At 40.4% G+C, this 23,027-nt stretch overlaps 1 protein-coding gene across 1 annotated transcript in view; it reads left to right on the forward strand.

Annotated features, from left to right (window-relative positions):
* The window catches only part of MARCHF11 (membrane associated ring-CH-type finger 11), a 125,405-nt gene extending 105,587 nt beyond the window's left edge, over positions 1-19,818 (forward strand). Inside the window, exon 4 of the mRNA XM_036896684.2 lies at positions 19,095-19,818. Coding sequence (XP_036752579.2) covers positions 19,095-19,417 — 323 coding nt within the window. The 3' untranslated portion in view covers positions 19,418-19,818. The remainder of the gene's footprint in view (positions 1-19,094) is intronic.
* The last annotated feature ends 3,209 nt before the right edge of the window (positions 19,819-23,027 follow it).

A 23,027-nucleotide genomic window follows, 5' to 3' on the forward strand; every position in this document is an offset into this window, starting at 1 on the left:
AAGCTTCCAATCCAACCTGGAAGGAAGGAAGTCCAGCTTTCTTGGTATAACTGTAGCACTGAAAAGGACCATATATTTCCTGGCTAAGAAATCATTTTCCTGAATTTCACAGGCTTTCATTTAGTGCTGAATTATTATATCTTAAATTTTGATTGCTAATGCCAGTCTTTTAATCAAGGCTACTGAGATTCTGGTTTTAGAAGCACATACATATGAACTAATGATTTTTTGGCAATATATGACATATTTGGGCTTCCTTTTGGACTTTGGGTATTTGCCCATTTTATAAAGTGAAGTTCCTTAGGAACAAAAACCAATTGCCATTTTTCTGAAAACACTTTGGAGGGGGAATTTTTATCTCGTTTTAAATATTGGCAGTACTTTTCATTGTCTTTTGGCTCATCAAATATAAGCCTCATCATTCAGTGACTTTTTTGTATTTTTTGAAAAATAGTAAAGAATTCAGATTGAACAGCATTGTTTATTTCATTTGGCAATCACATTAATTAGTCTGCTTGGGCCCAGAGAAAAATCTTATTTTTTCACAAAAATTGGGAAGCTGCTATAATTGAGTTAGCCAATACATGGAGGTTGTCAATAACCAACTGGATCATAGCCAATAATAGCTCTGGATAACATTTCAAATTAATTAAAATGTCTGCTAATTAAATGTAGACAGTAACAAAGTGGATTACATCAATTAAACCTCAAATATGCCTGACTGCAAGACTTAGTGTCAGAGTTAGCGAGAAAAGCAGGTTTATGACTTTGAGTCTAGTTTGCTCAGCTCACTTCAACAAATATTTAAGAAGAACTTTCTCACAGTGTTAGATGGTGGGAAGCCAAAAAAGAGTGAGTCACTTTCCTGCCCCCATGGAGCTCCCAGGCACACAGGGAGGACAGACAGGTAAGCAGGTCACCGAACACAGTGGGATGTGCACTTACGGAAGTACACGCAGGAGATGATAGGTGGACAAAGCAGAGAGAGATTCTGGGTGTTGTATGAAAGGAGGGGATGGTTTCAGGCAGGTTTCGTGGGAAGTGGTAGCCAAGAAGGCTAACAGATGAGTAGTTGCTTGGCAAAGGGGGAAATTGGCCCCCTTGTCACCTTTTGGGGATGTAAGATTGGCTTCACATTCAGAGAGCTTTAAAGTTGTTGGAAACATTCCCACATTCCTGGTTGTCCAAGCTTTCCAAACTTGTTTATACCTAAATGAGAAGGAGCAGAGTGGCAGCTTCATAAATGCACTTTTTAAAAAATAATTCTGAAAATCCATAGTTACTCCAGAATCAAAAAATGTTATAATCTAGCCAGTAATGCTTAGAAAGAGATTATTGTAATGCTTAGAAAGAGGTTATTACTATATTATTAAATAGAAATGTAAAGAAGTATAAAAAATTCATTTACTTGGGGAAATTTGTTTACTTATTTCCAGACACAGTGAATTTGTTGCTTTCATTAATTATTAATTAATATATTTCCTGCTTTCCTATGATGCAGTTTTTTCTTGGTATTAAAGTTTTGAATTCTTCCAGGGATCTAGGTTCCCTAGATAGTTGGAATACCTACCTCAGGGCCATCCATAGAACTTTCTACAATGATGAAAATGTATATCTTTGCTGTCCAATAGCACAGACTCTAACTACATTTGGCTATTGAGCACTTGAAATGTGGTTAGTGAGAAAGAGAAACTGAATTCTAAATTTAACTTTAATTAAATTAATTTATATTTACCTTAAATATCCACACGTGGTCAGTGGCTACCATTTTGGACAGCACAGAGTCTAGATGACATAATGAAACATGTAAGGGTTTGATGAACAAGTTTCACCTCATCCATATAAAAGGATTGTATTTCTTAAGTGATAAAGAAATTCGGTTCCACGAGAGATGAATAAGGTGAAAAAGAGTTCAAGAGGATTCAAAGAAGGCTATTAAAAATGAGGGGGTGGTTGTCAAGAGGTAGACACAGATCCATAAAAGGGAGACATATCTTGAGGAAATTAAAGTACAACAATAACTTTATTGGATTTGGGGAGCTCTTTTAAATATTTATATAGATAGCATTCACACTATAATTGGGTGCCAGGAAAACTAATATAAAGGATTTAAACCACCAAGATGCTATAGCTCAAGGGCAGTAATTTAGGGAGAAGAACTCCCTCGTAAGATTTGCACAGTGGACAAAGGAAGATTAGCAGACCCTGAAATGCAAGAGCAAATGCATGGAGGAAGGCACTGGGCACAGGCTTTGGTTCTTCACTCCATGCTTTGCCCAGTGAGGAAATCGAAGGCTATCCCTTTTATTAAGCTTGTGCCACAGGAGCAATTAATTCATTTAGTAATGACTTAAAGATTGAGGGGCTAAGGTGGCCATGAGTTCAGAAAGTCTTCTGATTAACTTGCATCTAAGAAATGAGGGCAGGCACCAAGTCGTTGGAGTGTCTGGTAGCACCTGAAGAGGTGAGTTCAGTTTCTTGTAGGAACGACAAACTAAAGCTAAAACCCTGTTATGTCAGTGGGATTCCTGAACTAGAGAGGGCAGGGCTTACACTAATCTCATTAAAAGTATAAATTAGTGCCAAAGCCATGTCTGGAAAATGTTTTGATCTTCCTTGAGATACTAAGGGAAGGAACTGACTATGGTTACAAAATCTTAAAACTTGGAGTACTTTTGTTCTGTTTAAAAACTTTCTTAGTTATCCACATAATGTAAATATATACACATTCAAATTAAAAAAAAAATTTGTGAATATACTGAGTTAAAAAAAAGACCACTTCACTAACACTTCCACTGCCCTTTCTGTTGTGTCACCCTTTGCAGAAAAGACCCCTTCCCACCATTTTGGTGTATATCCTCCAGATCTTTTTCATTAAGTTTACATAAATGCTTTGGGCACATAGACCCTAAGGCATGTTATTTTTCATGTAAGCAGGATCATACTATTCATATTGTTGAACAAATACTAGTCTTTTTCATTCAGTGATATGATCTAGAGATCATTCCCTGCCTCAGATATACAACACTCTGCTTAGCCTCCCTTAGCCTTCTGCAACTGATGGCAGTTTAGGAGCTTAACAGTTTGCTGTTCGGATGTTCTGCAGAGGGCATCACATGTGTGAGGACTCTTGCAGGCAGCATTCTGAGAAGTGGAAAGTCTGGGTTGAGTAATAAGCGTGGGTTATGTTTTGCTCTCTAAAGACGTTACTAATTAAGCCTCCTCCCAAATACACGACACTCCCCGTTTCCCACACCTTGAAGAAATCAGATATCACTTTTTTGACATTTTCATTGGTAATTTGAGCCACACGCAACTCCATCAGCGTGCTTTTCTTAAAATCCACTGTATAACTATTTAGACTTGTGGGGTAGTTTTATCCAAGAGAGTAAGAAGGGCCCCACTGGGCCCCGCTAGTAATGCAGCTTGTCCTGCCTGGAGCCTTGTGGGATACCAGTGGTGTGATGTGCAGGGACGCAGGCTAGCTCTGTGCTGGACACAGCCCGCTTATTCTTCCTGAAAATGAAATCTAGCAGGTCAGGGGACAGAGAGCAAAGATCACTGCCTCTCAAACACCCTGCATTCCCCAGCACATTTGCAAGCTCTAGAGTTGGGTGAGATTGTCCTACCCATTATACTGTTAGCACTGGGGGATTTCACCTCCCCGCCTGTCTCCTTTTTCTTATAGAAAGTGTTCCCTGAAATTGCTCTAAGAAAAATCACCTACTACTGTCACTTGGCTCTGTGGCTAAAGCACTGATTCTGTTATTGCTTGTTCTCCATATTCTATTTCTCAAAGCACAAGCATGCAAAATGGATGAGATAAACACACACACACACTAATATACCCACCAGGAACCAAAAATCATATTAGACATACGCTTACATGTTAAAAGACGAGGTATTATTTCTCGCTTTTGATATTGCTTCCGTTGCTATTTTTTCCCCCAGGCAGAGCAACTAACAGTAGCATATGATTTAACATCTCACTGATACAAAACTTAAAATGTATATTTTTAAATTCTGTGATATTATATTTGAAAAAGTGAAGAATTTTGACCAAGAATTTCAGGATAATCAAACTCCTGGTTACCACAAATGAGTTCTTCCCATCAGGGATGACTACCTGTTATTTAATGCAAAGGTTGTCGCTTCCTAAAGTGTCATCTTTCTTCTTGTGCCTTGCTTTCAACAAATATAAACCAGTTAGCACAAGCAGAGCATAATTAAGAAAATAAATCAATGAAGGAAAAAAAAAAGACTCTAATGCATTCCAAGCAAAAATATAAATGACTTTTAGACTATCTCTTGTTTCAAAATTTCCATGCTTTCTGACACTTCTCAGCATGATTCAGAAGCTGACAATATTTCTTAAATATTTTGGATGAAAACATGTATTTTCACCCTGAAAGAGTTTGAAAGAAATTAGTATCGCAAGTTGGAAAATGCCGTAATTTAGAGCAGAAAAAAAGTGAGTTTGCTGGAGACCAGAGGAGAGCCTTCAGGTCTTACATTGCCACATTGGGTGGGTCATCAACCATACAGATGAGCATGCTGGGAAGAGTGGGCTCTGGCAAGGTTTGTAAAATGTGCCGCCCTTGGGTCATTGTAAAGAGACAGTGGGGTTTTTTTTTTGTTTTAGACTGCAAATTATTTATGGATAAATACAAAATGTATCAAACAGCACTGAGTGAAAAATTTTGAATTACCAAGAGAAGGGTGCTATTCACCACCCTCCTTAGGAGTTGCACAGAAGGGCTGCGGATATCTGGGAGAGTGTGGCTTCCCCAAGGAGAGCCAGGGCCAGAGAATTCAGCGCGATCTGACATGGGCTTTCTCTCTGGGGAGACCCCGCCACCTCTTCACAGCCCCATCCCATTCAAAATTGTCAGCAAGTTTGATCCTGAAGACTTCAAAAAGACGTCAAGTAAAAATTGTTACCCCGGAACATTGGGAGCCCGGATCCAGCCTTTCATCGAGGTCAGCTTCCCCCCGCCCCCGTGGCGGCCGCCGCCTCCAGGCGTGGGAGCGGAGCCGGGAGGACCCGATGGCCCCAGCGTGGGGTTGCAGAGGCCGCCTGAGCGCCGCGCCTGCCGCCCTGGGTCACAGCCGGAGTCGGATCCGAGGAGGCGCGGGTGCCGCTTAGCTCCGAGTTCCAGAGGAAGCACCGATGCGGATGCATGTGCGTGAACCGGAAGCGTTGCAAAGGAAGCCCAGCAGAAGCACAGCTTGGCTAGGAAAGTAGATTGGCCAGTGTTTAGTTTCTGAATCTTCCTGTCACAATTTTCCCTCCAGACATAAGAAGACCATCAGCCGCATCTGCTCCAGGAAATGCTTCCGTTTTCTGATCTGTAATTTGACTGGGGATCTGCATCCCTCCAGAGCCGCAATCTGGCTGTTTAGGACTGCGCCCAGCCTCTCCTGTGAGGATAGAAACCTACTCCTGCGCCGAGCGCTCTGGAGTTCCTTTCGGGCTTCCTCCCGGGCCGAGCCTGGGTGTGACGCTGGCCCGCGGGGCGCAGTCTCAGCGCTGCGGCCCCCCGCAGCAGGTTGGCACGCCCTGTGAGCCCCCTTGGAAACATCCCTTAGAGTGGAATTCCTTTACAAGCACCGATCATGTCCTGATTTCAGAATGCCTTCGCGTGCATCGCGCCGCGGGAAGTGCCGCAGCTTCATGGGGAAAGCCTAGTGCACTGGGGGCGCCTGAAGCGAGCAGGAGACCCTGCTCTGCTCCCAGGCCAGCCCCGGGTCCTTCCCGTTTCTGATTTCAGAGCACATCCTGGTCAGGCCCTTGTGGGGAGAGGCGGGGCGGCCGTTTGCAATTCAAAATTGTTAGAGGAAGAACAAACCTTGATTCTTTACATGCTTTGAAAAGTAAGCTGTTATTATCACTTTATTCTGGAGTTACAAATTATAGGCTTTTCTAGCCTTAACCATACTGATGTTTACCAATTTCTCTAAAGATTATTATCATAGTTGGTTATTAGTGGTATTGTTGCCTTTAAAACCTAAGGAAATAAAATAGAAGGGAACTTGTTTTTGCTGCTCGCCCTTCAGTTCTGTGTCTGAAATGGTCTCTCAAAGCTTATTAGCTCTTTAGTCCTCCTGGGGTGGGGGACACACAACCCAATGCCACCTTCTTCTTTGGTTTTGTGGAGTTAAGTTCTTTTGGAGAAACACAGACTTAATGCAGAGCAACACACCAAATATTGTGTCATTGTTCTCCAGCTAAATGTTACTTTCAGCCACCCCTCTCAGCTGGGGACAGTGTGGCCTAAGAGGCACCAGTCTTCTGTTGAGCCAACATTCATTGAGTGTTTTTGTCCCACCCTTGGAATGCAACACAAACAGAGATATAAAGAGGAGTCTGCCGCCTGTTTTGTACAGCCCATGATCCAAGAATGATCTTTACATTTTTAAATGACTGCAAAAAACATCAAAAGAAAATAATATTCCATGACATACACAATCTATTGGAACATGGATGCATCCATTCATTTATGTGTTGTCAATGAGTAGTTAGAACCTCATCAGTGAGAGACCATAACCTTCACATGGCCTAAATTATTCACTCTCTGGCGCTTTTCAGAAAAGATTTGTCAAGCCCTGGAATATAACGTGCTCCCTACTCTCCAGCTGCTGGAGCAAGATAGTTGGGGAAATAAGCAATTAAAATACAACATGGAAAAGCCAGAAGAGAATTATATGTGAGAGCAGATGGGGGAAGACTTATCATAATTAAGGTCAGCAAAATCTATGAGGAGGGTGAACTCTTTAGCTAAGTTTTAATGAAGAGCAAGAGCAGGGCAGAGACCTGGACCTGTCAGTACACACAAATATAATATTTTTAAGGAATCATAATGTAATTTCGTGTGACAAGAGCAAAAGATGCTTGTTGGGGAGTAGAAGTGAGGAGATAGGGCCCAGTCATGGAGAGGGATGATGTGGGTGGAGGCTGGGGTGGGACCAGACTGAAAGCTCAGAGCTCTGAAGGGTGGTCTGCTGCACACGACTGGTCAGCTCAACATAGAGGAAAGGGCCTTGACATCAGGGCTAGTTGATGGGGAGGGAGAGGGAAAGCCACGCTGGAGAAGGTGAGACAGAATAATCCAGGCAGGTGATTAAGTCTGCATTAAGACTCATAGGCATCTGCCAGAGTTAAAGAGGTTAATCACACGATGTGCATTTCAGTTCAGTGAAGGTTGGAGGAAATGATGAGGGGCCATCAGGTGTGACTGACTAAGGCAGATTGGTGGATGGGAGAGAAAGATGACAAGTTCCTTTTGAATATCTTCCTTTTGCAGAATTTCTGGGGAATCCAAGCAGATATGGCCAGTAAGCATCTGGATTTATGGGTCTGGGGCTCAGGATAGATTTGAGCAGATTTATACCTCGTCTTGATACCACTGTCTGTACGGGAAGCTGTAGGTGAGATACGCAGCATTGAGGACCACAGCGAGGCTTGCAGACAGGGGAGTGTGACCAGGGAAGAAGAGGGGGCTCAGGTGAGGCGAACAAGAAGGAACTTAGGGAGAAGGACTCAGAGGCCAGTAGTGCCAGATCCCATGTCAAGAGTAGGTGAAATGGGGCTCAAATGAATTCGCTGGATTTGGCAATATGGGGGTTGAGTGGCTGCACAAGGGGGAAGGAGGCTGAGGAAGGCTGAGATATGCAGAGGGGCCCAGAATGTAAGCTCACAAATCTTGGTTGAACAAGGATTCAGTGAAATGAGGGCAGAATCTAGAGGGGGGTATGGAGTTGAGGAAGGTGCCCATTTGTTTTAATGGTATAATTAGGCATGGGCAGATGCTGAGAGGAAGGGCCCAGAAGAAATCAGAAAAAAGACTGAAGATCCAGGGGGTTGGCATACACTGCTGGATGCACTCAGGTGAGCAGGTTGCCTTCCCCGGGAGAGACTGGTGGCCCTGGGATGGGCAGGCAGAGGAGAGCGGGCACAGCTGGAGATGGCTGTGCATCTCCATGGAGAGCAAATTGAAGGGCCTCCTTGCAGAAGGCTTCCAATTTCTCAGTCAAGTAGGTGGTAGGTCACCTGCTGAGACAGAAGGCACAGTGCAGAAAAGAGTCTGAGAAGAGCACTAAAAATGGTGACCAGCTCTTGGAGGGTTTTGGGGAGGGGAAGCTGAGCCAAGAGATGTAAGAACCTCTGGGCATGTCTTGAGTGCCCTCCGAGGCTGCCGCACAGTCGCCCCAGTCTAGGAGGCTGTGCATTCCTGGCCACTAGGGATGAGTAAGTGCAGGAGGTGACCTGTGAGGCTGGGCCCAGATGGGGTTTTGTAATGTAGAGTCGCTGGAGGACAAGCAGCAGCTTGCCTTTCACCTCCAGTGGTGGGAAAGTGATTACCCCTGGAGTGTGCTTTCTTGCTGCTAGGAAAGGAACCAAAGCCAGAAAAGCTGGCAGATTGGAGAGAGATTGCATGGTTCGAGGATTCAAAGTCTGCAAGAGGTGGAAGAGGGATCCTTGACATTAAGAAAGTGGGTAAGTGAGAAGCCCTGGAGGCAGTGGTTGTCAGCAGTGGGTGGTAGAACTTCAAAACTTGCAGCTGGAGTAGCTGGAGTGGTTTCTGGAAGGGAAAAGCCCAGGATGAGCGAAGGACGAACAGCAGAGGGTAAGGGTCATGCACAACAGGTTGTGACCGAGTTGTCCTCATGGACCTGAAGTTGTGTGGGTTGAGGGGCTGAGGATATCTAGGAGCCAGGGGGCAAATCATCGCTGGGTGTGGAGAGCAGCTGAGAGGGCAGGAGGGGATCTCTTGTGGCATCACTCTATGCTCTGTGTGCTCGCATGCATGTGCTGTGCAGCTCTGTTCTTTCTGTGACTTTACTGTTTTCCAAGAGAGTACTTGTGGGAATTCTAAGTCCATGAGGCTCGGGAACAGCTACAACAACTGTATAGCTCTGAATGTCTCCCTGGCCACCTGAAATGAGGTTATTACAGAGGCCAGCTCAGCTTGAGGATGGTCGCTTTCCTTGGAGGGGAGAGCTAAGTAGGTTGGGTGGTAGTGGGATGCATGACAACAAGAGTCAACTCTCTTATCCTAGAAACCTGCAGACTGGCCTGCAGAACTGGCACACACCTCTTTGGGGATCTCTTGGCTTTGTACTCTTTTGCAGCAAATAACTTTTTATCGAGAAGAATGTGAATGTGATCGTTCTAAATACTGCTTCTGTGGACAGACAGCACAGAGGTGCGGGACAGTGGGTGTGCTGGCCAAGCGGGAGACAGACTCTGGTCACAAGGAACGCAGGGGAGCATAGAAATGAAGCTCATATGCATTTTCAGCTCCTTCCTAATATGAAGAAGTAAAGTTTTAAAAACTGTATCTACCATACTAAGATTGTGTTTTCCATTATCCAGGAAACGTTCTGAGCACTTTGCCTCAGGTTCCCCATTTGATGCTCACAACGACTCTGTGAGGTGTAGGTGCTGTTACTATTCTCATCTCAGAGATAATCATCAGGTGCCATTTCCCCAGGGTCACACAGATTAGAAGAGGGACCAAATTGGAATCCAGACCATGTATGAGAATATTTATGTGCTTTAGTTAATTCTGTTTATTATTTGGTAAAATCCTCTCCTTATGTGCTGAGCTTGAATGGCTAATTTACAAAATGTTGTCTGTTCAATAAAGTGAAACTACTTTAGTTCTCACAATGGGAATAAATGCTTTTTTAAGTAAGGAAAAACTGATTTTAGATCAGAAAAGGAGGAAAGCATTTCCCTAAAAACCTAAAGGAATGTAGTTATTTTGTGAATCTTTATTCATTTAGCTTAATTAATGGAGTCAAAAACATACAGAAACATTAGTAAAGCTAATGGACCAAAAGTCATTTCTCTCTTTCCATCACCTTGAGTGAAACAATTTCTTAATAAGAATTATTTATGTAAAGAATCACATCTCAACCTTGAATTCTGTTGCTAAATCACAGAATAAAATCTTCAGGGAAACTTAATGTGAGCTTTTTTATACTTAGGCTAAAAATTCTGTTAATCTTTTCAATTAAATAAAGTCTTAGTGTTGTATGAATGCAGTTGAAGAGTTGGACATTTTATTTATCCTTAGATGGTAGCTTGTTTGGATTTGTTACCCCTGGCCTATTTGATTTAAGAGAAATGAAAAACAGAGCCAACAAAAATGAAATAGCCTTTTACAGGTCACAAAGATAAACAGGTTTAATTGGATGTTTCAGTTGAGATCTACATAAATATTATTCTCACCGTGAAAAATAGAACAACCAATACGTGTATGGTTTACCCTGAAGATTAATAAATTCATGTTCTGTGAATTTGCAGTATGCAGTTTATCCATTGGAAAAGAAAGGGAAAATTAGTTCTGTTTATTTCTATTTGCCACTAGAAAAAGGCACTAATAGTCTCCTTCCAAGAACTGGCTTTAGTCCATATACCAGTGTGGGAAACAAATGGAAATCTACCAAAGTAGATTCTCAATTCCAAAAGCTTTAATTAACAGAAGATGGAGGTTGGTAGTTTCATTTTTAACAAATACTGTTACTTGGGTTTGCAGAATTATTTACTTTTATAAATTGTGAGGGTCACTATAGTCCTCCCATCTCCTATCCAAACTGCAAAGTACTCCTCTGATAAAGGTCAGAGGAGATCTTTCCATCCCAGCCTCTGGTGCTACTGAAAAGAGATTTTGATTCTGTGTACTTCTCATCAATATAATATCCGTTGGGCCAAAGAAACACTAATGAGGGCTGGTTTGGGCCAAGAATAGCTCCTGAGGTCTGAGTTCTTATAGAGCAAGTACACTGAACCAGCTGTCAAGGTGCTGGCACTGAATCGGGGCCTGGTTGCTAACTAACTGTGGACTCTTGGGCAAGCCGTGCCACTTTTTTGGGCTTCAGAGTTCTCAACCACTAAATGAAGGGATTGGATTAAATCATTCCCAGTATATGAAATTCAGTGATGATTTTGCCCATTTCTGATCCCTGTGATATATGACATTACCCCTTTGCTATATAGGTGTCATCTCTCCATGAACTGAAATGACAGATTTGAAGTGCGTACAACTGGAATTAAATTGATTCTAATCCATGCTCCCAGTTATAGGGGGACTCTAGTGTATCTTTTCTCTGTATAAGTATTGGGCTCATTCCTTTTTTCTTTCATTGAAATAATCATATCCATAGATTTTTTTTATTCAAACACTTTTGTGTAGAAATAGAGATGATAGAACAATTCTTCTCTCCAGTGAATTCTTTTATCCTTTTTTAAAAATTAACATTATCATGTATTTTATAATGTGTAAAAAAGTTTGCAGCTTTTGAAGAATATTCTCTGAGCATGCCAATGGTAGATTTATGCTACAGAGCTAGTAATCGAAAGATCAGGAGTCTCCTGTCTACTGAGAAATAAAATAAACAATGAAAATGATGGAGGGATTGGATTCTTAGAAAAGCAAGTGGTCAGATATATGGACAGCATCTCTTCTCCCTGTTTTGCTTGGGCTTACTTGTTCTGTAACTGTCTGAGCTCATGATGAATTGATGCTGGCAATCATTATACCACCAAGCCAACAAGACAGCAGAGGATGCTGCTATAATTTACTGGGGCTGCAAACAAATCCTTGTACAATTTTAACTCCTCTTCTCCTGCCAGGCCCTGCGTGTACACACACACACACACACACACACACACACACACACACACACACACACAGCTGACCCTTGAACAGTGTGGCTGCTTGGGGCACCAACACCCCTGCCCACACATTTGAAAATCCACATATAAATTTTGACTCCCTCAAAACTTAACAGCTAATAGCCTACTGTTGACCAAAAATCTAATGATAACAGTCAATTCACACATATTTTCTGTATTCTATATACCGTATTCTGACAGTAAAGTAAGCTAGAGAAAAGAAAATGTTTTTCCATATTTTTAAATCTGCAAAAAATTGTATAGTGTATTTACTGAAAAAAATCCATACGTAAGTGGACCTGCACAGTTCAAACCCATGTTGTTCAAGGGTCAAATGTATACACACACATACATACATACATAATTTCATGACATTCAGTCAAAACCCAATGTCATGAATATGGGCCCCATCCCCAAACCCGTTTCATCTCTAGTTTTGGGGTGCATGTTTCAGTTCATCTTTAGTATCTTAAGATACTCTAATGTTTCAAAAGAACAAAACTTGAGATCTTTTTCTGTTTTAATAGCACTGTCACAGCTAGATTAAGTCAATCTTTGTCATACTTTAGATTCCATTGGAGGCTACTGTCCTCTTCCCATTCCCTCATTTACCAAAGCTTTATGGAGTTTCTACTGTGTATCTGTCACTGAGGTAGGAAGAGGGCTGTGTCCTCAGGGAGCACACAGCTGATCGAGGTCACAGGCATACCAGCAGATTGTTCCAGTTTAGGTCATCAGTATTAATGTAATTATTTCCTGTGTAAGAGTGGTGGAGGGCAGGAGGAAGTGATTCATTTTGAGTAGGTCATAGAAAAAATTATGAAAGAATCTGGATTTTGAAGAATGTTTAATAGCTCATCATGCAAATGTAGGAGAGTGATCAGTCCTGAATTCTCTGGTTTATTGTTTTATCTTGGATTTGCTAAAAAGACAAAATTAACAAAATTTAGTGCAGAGGATAGAGGAGTCTAGGTGATTCCCAGGTTGCAGCTTACTTGACCTGGGGGTTGGTCACTAACTGAAACAGGGATGGCAGGTCGAGAAGCAAATGCAGCCTATTAGAGCGTTTCAGGAAAGGGTGTGCTTCCCTTACTGCCAGTTAGTAAAAGATTATGCTCCTTATTAAAATTTGGCTGTGCAGTCTTATTCTATTCCCAGGCAGTGATGTCATCAACCCTGAAAATTCAACACAAACGTGCTCTTTGCATCCAGGCTGATGACTGCAGATTGAGCAGAGAGGAGGACATAGGACAAATACATGAATTTCCTTTTGTGTAGGGTCTTCTCTTCTGTAATAATCATTTCTTCATGTGTACTATTATCTACTTTGGGGGTGGGGTCAGTTAGATCATCAATATTTGGAAATCGGCCCACCTCTAGTGTCAAGGTTTTGATGTAATGAGAAATTTCTTGCACAGATGATTTTAATACCATTGGTTTGAGTATTTGAGCCCCCGAGCTTTAGGCTCTCATGACCGACCTGCCATTCTCAACTTGGTTCTGTGAATAAATATATATATTACACACACAGACACACATATCATTCAACAAGAGAAAAATCAACTCAGCTTTTATAGATATCAGGGTACTTTATGTGGGATGTTTCTTTGCATTGTTCTTATATGAGGCATATTCAGAAAATCCCCATATATAATCAAGACATCACAGTTCCCAGAGACCTGACTTTTAAGGTAACAATTTATGATAGCTTTGTTTTGTAAGCTTAGTGACTTCTCTGATAACATAGGTATTCATCTTTCGATCTTTATCTAAGTTTTATATTTTTGCATTGTTTTTTATTTTTCTTTATGTTCTATATATAGTTCAGGTCAACAAAAAACACTGCATAGAAGTAATAACTTATGGTTATTTCTTCAGGCTTCCTATTAAGAAGTTTCAACAATGGGGGGTGACTTTTAAAGTGATTGCCCCTAAGTTCATAACTGTTAGGCATTTAAATTTGGGGTAGGCTGGGACAATGTGCCAGGAGAACTAATGCATTTTATTACATTCTGGCATATGATCACAGCCCAGGGTATCTTGGACCATGGTCTCATTTAGTTAGTCCTCTTTGGCAAAACCATGCTCTCTGGTCTTCCCAAGCAGCAGATATTAGAGAGCCGGATGTGGGGCCACTTTATGAGACTGACACTAAACTGTTCTTAAATGGGACCCGAACTCACCATGCTGCTTCTGATGCACCCTGACATCTTAGAATGATGTGGGGTTATATTTATAGAGTATGCGTGAATTTTACTGAAAGAGATGAAGAAAAAGAGAGAGAAGAATCTTGGCAAGGGAGAATGGTGAAATTTAACCTGGAAATCTTAGACATTTTCACAAGAGACTTTTCTGGCCAAATATCTGCTGTGAGTTGAGAGTTCTCGAGCTTTCCCAAAGGTCGTTTTGATTGAACTGCACACAGGCCTTCAGCCTATGTTCCCTGGTGGTTTCCTCAGGGCCTTGCACATCTTGGGAAAAGCTCGGGGTGAGTGCAGCTTCCCAGATGAAGCTCTCGCCACTTACAGTGTCCCCTTCAAATAAGGCTCTCATAGAGGTAGAACAGTGTCAGGGACACATGGGAGATTAAAGACGGGAACTCATTGTATAACTTCCCCCAAATCACGGTCTCTAGGACTTAATTTGCTCATATTTTAAGTGAGGGTGATACAGGTCTACAAAGTCTGTCTTATTCCATTTGAGCTGCTGTCGCAAAGTATCATGGACTGGGTGTCTTAAACAAAGAACATTTATTTCTTACAATTCTGGAGGCTGTGAAGTCTGAGGTCAGGGTTATGGCATAGTCATTGCCATCCTGGTTTGCACATGGCCATCTTCTTAGTCCTCACATGACTGTTCCTTGGTTCATGCACAGATAGAGAGCTCGAGCCTCTTCCATTTTTTTGTAAGGACATTATCCCAGTGGGAGGCTCCCACCCTCATTACTCAATGTAAACCTAATTACTTCCCAAAGGTCTCACCTCCAAATACCATCATGTTGGGGATATGGCTTCAGTATGCAAATTGGAGGGAGACACAAACATTCAGTCCACACGAGGTCCCTTTTAGTTGGCCATCATTCTGTGACTAGGAGAGACTGCCTTCTGTGGGAAATTCAGTGTGGGTAGGATTGCATATTCAGGGTTGACTACTAGAGCTCCAATCTCAGCTCTGATTCTTATATTTTCATGATGTTGGATAAGTTGGTAAATCTGTCTAGGTCTCAATTTCCTCAACTGTGAAAGTGTTCAATAATGGTATCTGTTTGTAGAGTTAAATGAAAATTGTTCATATAAAGCACTTAGCACAGTGCCTGGCACAAAATAGATTCTTAATAAAAATTTAGCTTTTAAAGTATGAAAACAACCAAACCTATTCAAGCAAAGCTGAGAGTGGTAATATAAGAAATAATGGTTTGACGAGTGGTTTGGCAGTTAATATCAAAATTTGTTTGTATTTACTAAATTTTGTAAGTTTCTGTTAATTATAACACATTATTGTCTGTGTTGAAATAAACCTAGACAAATGATGTGTATGTGTTTGTGCTCAGATATACCCTGATGTCTTCCCCATCATGTCTTTGAGTAATTAGCTCACTTTTACTATTATAAGCATTTCAACTAACACACCACTTCCAAATTTGATATATGTTTTACCTACATAAACATGGTGCTTTTATTTCAATGAAACCAAAACTGTTTAAACTTGATTTGTTTTTAAAGATTATCCCCTAACAAAAATGTTCCTTTGCACATCAATAAGAGAATGCTTCAGTTAAATGTTTGGGCAAGGAAATGATAAAAAAAAAAACAAAAAACCCAGCTACACACACACACACACACACACACACACACACACACACACACACACACACACACACACACACCCCGCTCAGCTCTCAAAACCCCAAATTCTCATGAACCACACCTTGTTGACATCCATGTCATTAGTTATGTATGAAGTGTCCTAAGATAGTTAATACTTAAATTTTATAGAAATTATCATTTCTTTTCCCTTCAGGTCTAGTGAGTCAGATGAAAAAGTAAATCTAAGTCTGCTCTCATATTACCTGAAATGTTAGGTTGACAAATTGATTTTAAGGCTTAACTTGAGGTATTACTCAGAGTGAAGATTACTAGAGGAAGTGAGTTTCTCCCTTATGAAACAAAAGGAGACCGATCATCAGTAAGAAAGAATGGCAGGATGATCTTTAATCACTGGAATTTCACCACACAAACTAAAGTTGAATGAATCCTTACTCTGGGGTTTCAGCGATCATAGTACTCATGTCTTCCCATAACCTCCTGCACAAAAGGCATTTGCTGCAACTCCAGACATGTAAAGAAGAAAGTGGAAAGGGCATATTGTAGAGAAGTCTCCAGGGTGATTGGAGTTTCTCCTATATCAGTAAAATTTAAGCTTCCAAAGAGCAAGGAGTAATTCTGAATGTTCTTGGGAATAAAACAAAATCTACGCATCATTCATACTTTGAAATGCAACTAAGAAGCAGCACATGGAGCTGGAAATTAAAAGAGGACAGTGTCTTAATGGAAACCTCAAGTAGTTTCTCTCTTCCGATTTAGTTCAAAATGTACCATAAAGACCTGTGGGATTTATTTTGGCATGTTGGGTAGATTTATGTATTGAGGAAAGAACTACCAGGAACGTATTCCCAGAAAGTGACCTTAAGCTCTAGAATATGATCTGATTTCTGACCTTTTGAAAGAAATCAATTAAAAAAGAACAGGATCCTGTGAAATGAGCGTCCCCTGAGCCTGCCACCACGGAGCTGCCCCATCACTGCAGTTACCCGGAACGAAGCTGTCATGGCTTCGTGATCAGTGTGAGTGAAGGCTCCTCACCACACAGATTCACACTGATTTTTAATTAATACTAATGTTACATATTTATATAGTTACCATCTCTGAGGAAGTCTGAGTGCTTTACAATTAATGAATTCCAATTTATCTTAATACTACCCTTCTGAATATATAGATTACCTATACTGATTGCATTTTAAGGAGGAAAAGTAGAAGCAGAAAAATTTAACATTGATTTAATATTGGCCACAGAGATTTCAGAAGGCTAATAATAGAATCAGCAATTAAAATCTGGTAGTCTTGACTCCTAATTCTGGCTGTTTCCTGAAAACACCTACAGTTGGGTCAGCTCTTCTAATAATCTTCCTAAAGATTATTCTTTAGGAAAAACAGTTGATCAGAACAGTTTAAGATCACATGCATTTTTTAATGGCCAAAGATATGTTAACATCTTTGGAATGCTCTTAAGTCACGTTCATGTATCGGAAGCTTGTCTCTGATAAGGAAGTGATAAAAAATTTAAATTCTTGTGTTAGGTGAGTGTGAGTTTTCAAGGACTGGATATCTCCATCACCTACCAGGCATTGTTTCAGCTGATAAAAAAAATGAAATAATCTCAACAAAAACATGTTCAGAAACCTTACTCAACTGTACCTGTGGGAAGTTCACAGCATCCTTTCGGTCACTCATTATTCCAGTTTTAAAGATGTGAGACCATTTTTCCCCCTTCTTGCATTACAATTCTTGTGAATTTTTCCTGTGACAAGTTTATTACTTTGTTTTTCTGTGCTCTCCTTTCCTCTCCCACTGTACTCCTCACATATAATGTGGGAACCTAATTTCCTCTCCTTTTTGGTTGTCTATTCCTCAGTCCATCTTAGGTCACTATTTCTAATAAATTCCCTGTAATTTTTGAAATTATAAATCATATACACAAAAAGTATACATAATATGTTGTACATCCCCACCACATTAGAAATGTGACATTAGAGGTACAGCTGAAATAAATAAGTGTGACATTAGAAATGAAGTTAAATAAATGTGACATTAGAGATACAGTTGAATCCCCTCTCTGAAGCCTTTCCCAGACCTCATTTCTTTCCTTCCCTCCCCACTACTGTGAATTTAATGGTTATTATTTTCCTGCATGTTTTAATACTTTTAACATATGTATCTGAATCCATAAAAACATATAGTATTTCTTCACCCCAATCATTTCTTTCTGAAACTGTCACTTTTTTTCATGTGACTTTGAGATTTCCACTGTTCTTTTAAGATTTATCCATGCTAGTGTCTGTGCCTTTGTCCCTTTCTGTTTCATTTCTGCAGCACATTGGATTCACACCCTACAATTTATCCACCTTCCTGAGATGGACATTGAGATTGTGACTTTTTCTCAAACACAAACTGTGTATTATTTTTGAACACGCTTTTTGTTCACATTTGTGAGAGTTCCTCTAGGGCACATACCCAAGGGTTTAAATGCTCCAAGGTGGAATCTCCCATTTTAAAATTTATCATTAAAATGTGGTTGTGGCCAACTGATATGCTCTGTTTATGCCATATTCATCTAACCAAAGAGTCTTTGCTGACCTCTCCACCAACTTTCAATGGCATTTCAACCTCCTGAAGGAGAAGAGCTTGTCGTCACTTCTCCACCTGAAGGGAGTTCCTCACCTTGCCCAGGGACCCCTCCTTGTGTGGGGTCACAAATTCAAAAGCTTTTGGGTACATGCTGAAATGTAAATGTGTGCGAAATGCAGGGCATGGTGGGCTCAGGTGAATGGCAGCGATGGGTTCTGACTTAGGGACTGCCAGTTTATGATCCCTGAGGTTCTTGCAATACCATACTTCCTTTGCTGAAAGTCTATCAGAGATGTGTAATCATCCCATTTACTGTATAGTGGTAAAGAGCAAGGGCTCTGGAGCCAGGCTGCCTGGCTTTGAATCCCTGCCCCACTGCTGCTAGTGGTCTGCTCTTGAACAAGTTCCTTGTTTGTAAAGTGGAGGACATGCTGGTACTCACTTTCTAAGTACTGAATGATATAAAAACTAATGAAAACTGAATGAGATGATATACCTAAAGCTCTTTAGCAGATGCTTAATACATTTTTGTTGAATTGTCAGGAGAGTAAAAGTAAAAAGCTGCACCTCCTTTGTGTCTGGAATTGTTTTAGGAACTGAGGTGATGATAGTAACCTTTTAATATGTTTCTTTCCCAAATTGTCAGTTGGAACCAAGCCCCTAATACATTGCTTGGCTCATTGCTTTGGGTACTGAAATATATGATGAAAGCCTAAATGAACCTAATGATTCCCCTAAGGCAATGTAAAATGCCCAAGGTATGTTCTGAGCCATGATGGGGTAAGTGAATTATATCCATGATAACTTTACTCTGCATATTAGTGTACTCTTATTCTTTGAACATTGATTCTTCCTGTGTCATATGGGTGATAGCTTGCCATTAACCATGATATTTGAGTCATCACAACCATGTTTTTCATGATGACAGGTAACAGAATTACTATTTCTTCAATCTATTCCTAACTTTTGATTATGACAGTCTTTTTTTTTTTTTCCTTGAATTTTAGGTCTCATTGTCCATGAAGGAGCTGCAGTTTATAGAGTGTTTAAACGCTGGCGAGCTGTTAACTTACACTGGGATGTATTAAATTATGATAAAGCTACAGACATCGAGGAAAGTAGCCGGGGAGAATCTTCCACAAGCAGGACTTTATGGCTGCCCTTGACGGCTCTGCGAAATAGGAACTTGGTCCACCCGACGCAGTTAACCTCCCCAAGGTTTCAGTGTGGCTATGTGTTATTACATCTTTTCAATCGGATGAGGCCCCATGAAGATCTGTCAGAAGATAACAGCTCAGGAGAGGTTGTGATGAGAGTGACTTCAGTGTGACAAAAGCGTAAGGTGGCACGGTGTGGAACACCCTGCACATTTGGGAATGTAATTGCAATGAATTGGTAAAACCATAGCACTTCAAAAAACACACATCTATGAACTTTTTAAAATTTATGCTTTTTATATGAACATTTGAATTGCAAATACATTTTTCTGAAAAAAAAAAGAGTCCTCTTGTTTTTTGTTTCCTGGTTTATCACATCTTTTATAAGTTGGTACTTGAAATCATTGTACAAATAATTTAACTATACATAGCTAAAAGAAGGATGAAAGTTATCCTTAAGGTCAAAACTATTTTTCTTGCTTGTTTTAAATATATTTTCATCAAACTTTTTGCTCCATGTGTAGTTTTTCAGACATGCAGTGAATGGGGAAGAGTTTAGAATGCTGTGGGCAGATTCTAAATTGCCTACCTGGATTGCTCTGTACCAGCTCTCTTTGTGCCTCATGCTTGCTGGCAACTAGGGTAGGACTTCTTCACTGGGATGAAATAGCCTGTCAGCAGGAATAAAGCTCTAAGAATGATGGCTTGGTTTCTAACTGCTGAAACAATACAGAGAGCTTATGAAAAGACAAACCTGAATGGGGTAAAAGAATTTTACTCTAGCATGTATTCCATAGGTAGGGCATCCTGCATCCTTAGAACCCAAAAAGCTCACCAAAATGTTGCATCACTGGGATGTGTAATAACAATACTGCCTCACATTTACATAGCCCTGCCCTAGACCTGTTGTGATTATTTTGGTTAATTATTAGTGTCTTGATTTCTATGAGCACCATCTTAATTAGATTATCTTTCTGTAAAAGCTTATACGCCAACTTAATCATTTATACACTGATCCTATTACTTGGTTTAATGAAGTCCTAGGAAATATATTCATCAGCAGTGGGAAGCTTCTCTTTCACTAGATAAGTGTTTTTTAAATGAAAAGAAGAAAAGAAAAATGAGGCTATCGACTTCCCAGGAACAGGTCGCTAACTAGTGGCACCTGGGGATTTTCCACCTTTTTATCCTCCTAATGGAGGTAAATGGCACATTTTAATGGGCAATGGCAGAATAGATGAGGCAGGCAGTCACGCTGTCCTTAGAAACATGAGTTGAACACGTAGGTCCTTTGAAGTAATTGATGGTTAGATTTCAAAGTGGATGAAATAATAAGCTTTACTTTCTATTTACTAAAAACAACCTTTGAATGATTAATAGAATAGTTCATGTTTTACAGGTAGCATTATGATGCCTATATAGTAAATTCTACCAATACTTGAAATAGTATTTTCCCAGTTAAGAAATTGTGTCACAAATGAGTTAAGGATGTGACAGTTTGGAAAAATGAGAAGAATGTATCAGGAAGTCATGAAGGAAGGAAAACCCAACCATTATTTAGGGGCAGATCTAGGAAGTGAGAGTGCTAAACATTCTTATTCTGTACACTGTTTGTTTTAATCTGACACTGCTGGGGCACAACTCTGGGTGAGGCTTGGAGAGGGAGAGGTCAGTCGTATAAATAGCTAGTCTCTGTCTTGCAGAATCTTGCCCCCTAGGACAAGAAGGCAGATTCTGTTAATAGGGACACCTGGGATGTAAATATCCTGTCAAAGAAACAGTTTATTATTTTGTACCCCACAGGTATTGATTTGTCCCAAACATTTTAAGTAGTACGAGGAGTTATCTACAGCACCACATTTCACAGAGAGTAATTGTGGGTACTATTGTTTAAGCATTATGTTAAAATACTGGATAAAGAGACTTTAGACACAGATTAAACTATTGCAGCCCTAGTGTTTAGCAAGCCCACCCTTCCAATTAGTATACACCTTTGTATTCATAGCAACTCATTCAAAACAAAAAAGAAATAGTGGATGAGAAATCCTTCTGTAATGTTCTTGTGGGGTACATGAGGTGGCGATATCTGGAGTGAGAGAGCAGATGGGGTTTGTCAGTCTGACAAGAGTTTGCACCCCTAACTCCCCTCCTTCCCAGAACCTTGCCCTTTGGCTGTACCTTTTATCTATACCCATTATTTCCCCTCATCTTCACAGTCCCACCTCCTAACACACCCACATGCACTCATTTGCCTGCACACGACCCAAAGCAGTGTTGAATAGGTACTGGCAGAATTTATACTCAACAAAACATACCATCCATGAAATGATTACAAAGAAACTTAAAAGAAACACTCCAGGTGGGGAGGAGGGTGCATTTAGAGAACTGAATTCACCACTTAAAAATAATTAAAATTCTAATATGCAATAAGTGTTATGATGGAAGCAATTAACTTTCAATTGTGAATGCTGTAATTCAAACTCAGGCTGCCTTCAGTTCCTTAAAAAGGAAATAAGTTGCAAGCATTTTAATTTTTAAAATCTTCCCCAATATTATAAAAACTTAGACTTGTATCTAGTCTATCTCTTTTCGGCCACTAATTTGCAGTACAAATGCTTACAGAGCACCTTCTGGTGCCAGACCCTTCCGTGGGTCACTAAATGAGCCATGTGCACAGAGAAACTCTGTGTGGGGACATGTGGCACTGCTGTGTGTTGGGACACAGGCAAGTGAAAGGAAATGACAGTCCAGAGGAGCCATCAGGTTTCCCTGGAGCAGCTGGGGGAGGCATCACTGAGGTAGGCATCACCCAAGACAGGACTTGGGTATTGAAGCATGAGTAGAAGTTTGCCAATCAGCCAAGTGGAGAACATTCTGGGAACAGCCTGGGGACAAAAGAGAGATATGTTCCAATAATGGTGAATGATTTTATGTGGGGAAGCATAGCATTCATGTGAAGACATGATCTAACCCTGTGGGAATGGCTGGGTAGCTGGGACTGAATCCCACAGGGTTCAGAAGATGGTGTTCAAGCAGCAGGTTGTAAGAATTGACAAGTTCATCTCTGGGGGATGGGTGTCCTCTCGATCCCATATCTAAGGGCAACATACCCAGTTTTCAAGGTCAGGGTGGAATGTAATGAATTGTGGTCATATTCTTTTTGAGTTTGGAGAAATCCTACAAAATGAAATAGTAGGCAGCAGTCACACACAAGCGCTATTGCTATAAATTAGATAATACAGGAGAGACATTGGGGCTTCAAATGGGCTTTCTTCCTCTCTCCCAGAAGAAACAAAAACCTATAATTCTGAAGAGGGTAGCACATCATAGATCTTGTGAAATATACGATAGTTTCTCCATCATTGAAAGTATCCCTAAACACTTACCAGCATAAATAATGTTTATCATCTGATTTTCTTAAACATTATTAAACATTTAAAAATTTTTTTACATGTCCCACTAACTCTCTCTCGCTGTTTCAGTCTGTAACTCCTAGTCTCTGACTTTCTATATTTTCCCCATAAGTAATCAATATTAACATAACCTATTATTTTGATGATGTGCTAATGCTCAATCTTCCCTTATCTATGGCATTAAACAACAAAATTAATTTGTTTTTGCTTATCCAGAATTAAATTAGCTGTCGTCTAGCAGTTGATGTATTATTTTAAACAGAGTTCATGCTTTGTCCATATTTTCCTTTATAGCTCATATTTTTGACTTACAAATTTTAATAACAGGAGCTTATAAACATGTGACACTTTAAAATTTTCTTTCCAAGTT

This window comes from Manis pentadactyla, chromosome 2 (assembly GCF_030020395.1).
Source record: "Manis pentadactyla isolate mManPen7 chromosome 2, mManPen7.hap1, whole genome shotgun sequence".
Classification (NCBI taxonomy): Eukaryota; Metazoa; Chordata; class Mammalia; order Pholidota; family Manidae; genus Manis; species Manis pentadactyla.